The sequence below is a fragment of the Terrapene carolina genome, unplaced genomic scaffold (assembly GCF_002925995.2).
Source record: "Terrapene carolina triunguis isolate 2854851 unplaced genomic scaffold, T_m_triunguis-2.0 Scaffold89, whole genome shotgun sequence".
Classification (NCBI taxonomy): Eukaryota; Metazoa; Chordata; order Testudines; family Emydidae; genus Terrapene; species Terrapene triunguis.
The window spans coordinates 8,966-13,019 of NW_020664440.1; the positions used below are offsets into that span (position 1 = coordinate 8,966).

The window sequence follows — 4,054 nt, forward strand, 5'->3', positions numbered from 1 at the left end:
CCCCCCCGCCCCAGTGAGCCTGAGGGAAGTTCTTTGCCGGGTGCGGCGCAGGCCCTGGAGAGGTGCCAGGGCCAAGGGGTCGGCGCGCCGGGTGCCTGTGCTAAGCAATGGCTGCAGGGCAGCTCTGCCATGGTCTGTAGGTGGGAAGTGACGCCCCGGGACACATTGCCACAGCACAAACCCAGGGCCCAGATGGTTGCGATGACACGGCCCCTTGAGGCTGGGTGAGTAGGGACTGCGGGTTGGGAGTGAGGGGCACCGGCAGAGCTGGGGGGGCAGGGCTGGGCTGGCGGGGGCTGCGGGTTGGGAGTGAGGGGCACTGGGGGAGAAGCATTCCCAGCCCTGCCTGTTCTCGGGGTTACTGTGGTGGCTGCATTCGCAGCTGGAGGGGACCCGGCAGTGGGAGCCCGTGGGGCCCAGAGGGGATGGCGGAGCCTGTCTGGGCAGCTCGGCCCCCCAAGGAGATTTCCCTGCTGCTGTGGGGCAGGGAGCCCCGAGTGCTCTGCAGGGCCCCGTCCCCACGGGCTCAGGCCAGAGAGAGCGGCGCGATGGAGGGTTCGGGGTGGAGGGGGCTGGTCCAGGAGCCGGGCTGGGTGCGGCTGGTGCCAGGCGCTGTCTGCCTGCCGTAGCTGCTGGAGGCCCGGGGGAGCTGACGCCCTGTCTCCTTTGCTCTGCAGGGGTGCAGCCCCCGGTGCAGGAGCAGCCCATGAGCCCAGGCCGCTGCCCGACATGGAGAGCCCCATCTACGACCCCCTCCTGGAGACCACGGACGGGGCCAGCGCCGACGCCGGCGGGGACCTGCCCTACCCGCTGGGCTTCCAGGTGTCGCTCAGCGGCTTTCTGCTGCTGGAGATCCTGCTGGGCTGCAGCAGCAACCTGGCGGTGCTGGCGCTGTACTGCTCGCAGCCCGGCCTGGTGGACTCGGTCAGCACCGTGGTGACCATGAACCTGCACGTGCTGGACACGCTGGTGTGCCTGGTGTGCGCGCCCCTGACCGTCGCCGTGCTGCTGCTGGCGCCGGAGCACAACGGCCCGCTGCTGGGCTGCTTCCACGAGGCCTGCGTCACCTTCGGCAGCGTGGCCACCGCCGCCAACGTGCTGGTCGTCAGCCTGGACCGGTACGACATCTCGGTGCGGCCGGGACGCCGGGCGCTGACGCCCAGCCGCGCCGCCCTGCTGCTGGCCGCGGTCTGGCTGCTCTCTCTGCTCGGCTTCTTCCTGCCCTTCCTGGAGCTGGAGATCCTGCGGGGCCCCCGCCCGGCGCTCTGCCTCCGCGTCCCCGGGCCCCAGGCCGAGCTGGCCACGTGCTACCACCTGCTGCTGCAGATCCCGGCCTTCGCCGCCACCGGGGCCGTCATGCTGCTGACCTACGCCCGGGTCCTGCAGGCCCTCGACATCCGCCTGGGCGGGCGCCGCTCCCGCAGCCAGCGCCGCCACAGCAAGCGCCGGAAGCGCCGGAAAGGGGCGGAGCCGGGTGCCGGCGCGGGAGAGGCCCAAAGGCCGGTGCAGGCGGCACCGACACTGCCCCCCCAGCCCATGCGGGTGCAGGCCTCAGTCTCGGTGATCGTGGCGCTCCGGCGGGCCGTCAGGCGGCACCGCGACCGCCGGGAGCGCCAGAAACGGGTCTTCAGGATGTCGCTCGTCATCGTCTCCACCTTCCTGGTGTGCTGGGCGCCCATCTCCATCGCCAACCTGCTGGTCCTGTGCCTGGGGCCCAGCCGCCTGCTCCTCCAGCTCCGCCTCTGCTTCCTGGCCCTGGCCTACGGCACCACCGTCTTCCACCCGCTGCTCTACGCCTTCGCCCGCCAGAAGCTGCGCGCCGCACTCCGCAGCAAGCTGAAGAAGCGGGTGGTGTCGGCGCTGCAGGTGGACCCCGTGCCCGGGGGCACCGTCATACACAACTCCTGGGTGGAGCCCCACAAGGGCCGCCGGGCCCGGCCCACGGGCAGCGCGGGGGCACCGCGCTGCCCCACCCAGGGGCTGAGGGAGTGAGTGGGTGGCACACGCCGGGGCCTGGCTGAGCGCAGCCGGCAGGACACAGACTGCACCACGCTCACTGGCCAGGCCAGGCCAGGCAGCTCCGCTCTGGGGCACCGGGGAGAAGCTGGGCCCGTCACACCCGCCCTGGCCGACCAGAGGGGTCCCGCCCGGCTCCCAGCAGCCGCCGTATCCCTCCAGGCGACTCCGTGACCTGGCCTGAGCTCCCCGCAGACCAGCGCCGGGACGTCCACACTGGCCCAGGCGCATTGCCAGGCTGGATCTGGCTGGGGGCTGGGCCTCCTGGAACTGCCAAGGGCCCTGTGCAACCCGCGCGTCGGAAACGGCTCCTCCGGCTCCCGCCACCGGGCCCCGGGCCTGGGCGCCCCAAGCTGGCTCCACACTGGGCGAGGGAAGCGGCCCGGCTGGTGCTGACTGAGGGGCCGAAGGAGAAGGGGGCGGGAGACCCTGGGGCCCCGCGGCCCCTCCCAGGGCAGGGCCCTCCCCCTCCAGTGTCTGGGGCTGGCTGAGCCGGCCCATAACAGTAGTCCCACCCTCATCATCGCGGGTCGGAGGGGGTCTAGGAGGGCAGCTCTGTGTATCCATGGGGGGGGCAGCTCTTTGTATAAGAGGAGGGCTTGGGGATCTACATATCCTTGGGGGGGTCTGTGTGTCGGCAGGATGTCGGGGGGAGGGCTCTGTGCATGGGGGGGGCTGGGTGTTGGGGAGGGGGCTGTGCATCTGGGGGGGGTCTGTGTGTTCCTGGGTCCCTGACTCCCTGTTCTTTGCTGTTCTCCCAGCTCTGTGTCCAGCCCCTTGCCTGGCTCCCCAAGGACCCCCCAGCCGAGACGCTGCTCCCCCGTTCTCTGTAATACCCCCCGTTACCTCCCCCAAACCCTCTCCTGCCAATCTCAATAAAGATGAAACTCTTCAAGCGGCCGCGCCTGTCTCTAGTTCTTGGGGTGGGCAGCGCGACCCCCCCGGTGCAGTGCACCCCGCAGACCACAAGGGGGGGCCAGGTGGCTGTTTGCCTGGGGGGGGGTCTCCTGCTTCCTCGGGAGCCCCCCCTTTGCTGCTTCTGAGGCCAGGGGTTAACTCTTCCCCTCCCCATAGAGGGAGCTGAGTGGGGTGGGGGAGCCCCGGGCAGCCCCCTCTCCACTCGTACAGTGGTGGGGCTCATCCCCCCGCTCCGCTGGTGCCCCTCAATCCCGACCCACAGCCCCTGCTCTCCCCGAGCTTTGCGTGAGGCGATGGGACCGATCGTCCTGTGCCAGGCGCCCTCAGGCCCGAGCTCTGCCCTTACCCACGACCCTGCTTCCCGGCCCCGGCCCGCTGCCCACAGGGACTGTGCCCAGAGGGCTCCGCAGGGTGAGGCTCTGGACCGGGGCAGGTGCGAGCTGCCAGGGCTGGGCCGGCAGGGGCAGCCCCGGCCTGGTGAGCTGTCGCTTGCTGTGTTCAGAGCCCCCGAGCCAGCCCGGTGGTTCTCCGCGGCCTGCTGGGTCCCCCCTGGGCTGGCGGGGCCCGGAGGGGCGGGAGACGGTGCCATGGCTGCTGCAGGCGCCCGCTCCTGGGGCTGTGGCGGGGGGCGGGCAGGGAGCTCTGCCCCAGGCCGAGGCCTGGCTCCTGAGGTGTCCTGCCTGGGGCGGGCAGAGTCGCACTGGCCCGCTCAGGAGCCTTGCAGCTGCTAGTGCCACCAGCGCCCCTGCCGGAAGGTGCCAGGGCTGCCGGGGGCAGCAGCGAGGTCCGTGTGTCACCCTGCCGCGCCGTGCGCGGGGGCAGCAGCTGGGGACTCACCTGGCGTGCGTGGGGCGGGTCTGGCAGAGATGGCACCTGCACATAGGGTGACCAGATGTCCCGAGTTGATCGGGACAGTCCCGATATTTGGGGCTTTGTTTTATACAGGCTCCCCCCCACCCACCCACACTTGCTGTCTGGTCACCCTGCCTGTGCAGATGGGAGTTTAGCTGATTGTTTCCTGCTGTCTCTCCAAGTCTCTCACTTCTTCTTGACCATCTGGACATTTGTGATGCTTTCACACTCCCCCTTAACCGTGCACACGTCCTTTACTCACCCCAAA

General features: G+C 70.4%; 1 protein-coding gene across 1 annotated transcript; it reads left to right on the top strand.

Moving 5' to 3' along the window:
- The first annotated feature begins 147 nt into the window (after positions 1 to 147).
- On the top strand, positions 148 to 2,424 carry LOC112110069 (G-protein coupled receptor 22-like). The gene is made up of 2 exons (XM_024204892.3): positions 148 to 224; positions 678 to 2,424. Exons 1-2 carry the CDS (start codon positions 193 to 195, stop codon positions 1,990 to 1,992), a joined length of 1,347 nt encoding a protein of 448 aa, XP_024060660.2. The 5' UTR covers positions 148 to 192; the 3' UTR covers positions 1,993 to 2,424.
- The last annotated feature ends 1,630 nt before the right edge of the window (positions 2,425 to 4,054 follow it).

Excerpts from the sequence above, each read along its gene's own strand:
- LOC112110069 (XM_024204892.3), top strand. The coding sequence starts at position 193 with ATGGTTGCGATGACACGGCCCCTTGAGGCTGG. Across the intron at positions 225-677 it reads ACACGGCCCCTTGAGGCTGG|GGGTGCAGCCCCCGGTGCAG; the intron begins GTGAGTAGGGAC and ends TTTGCTCTGCAG.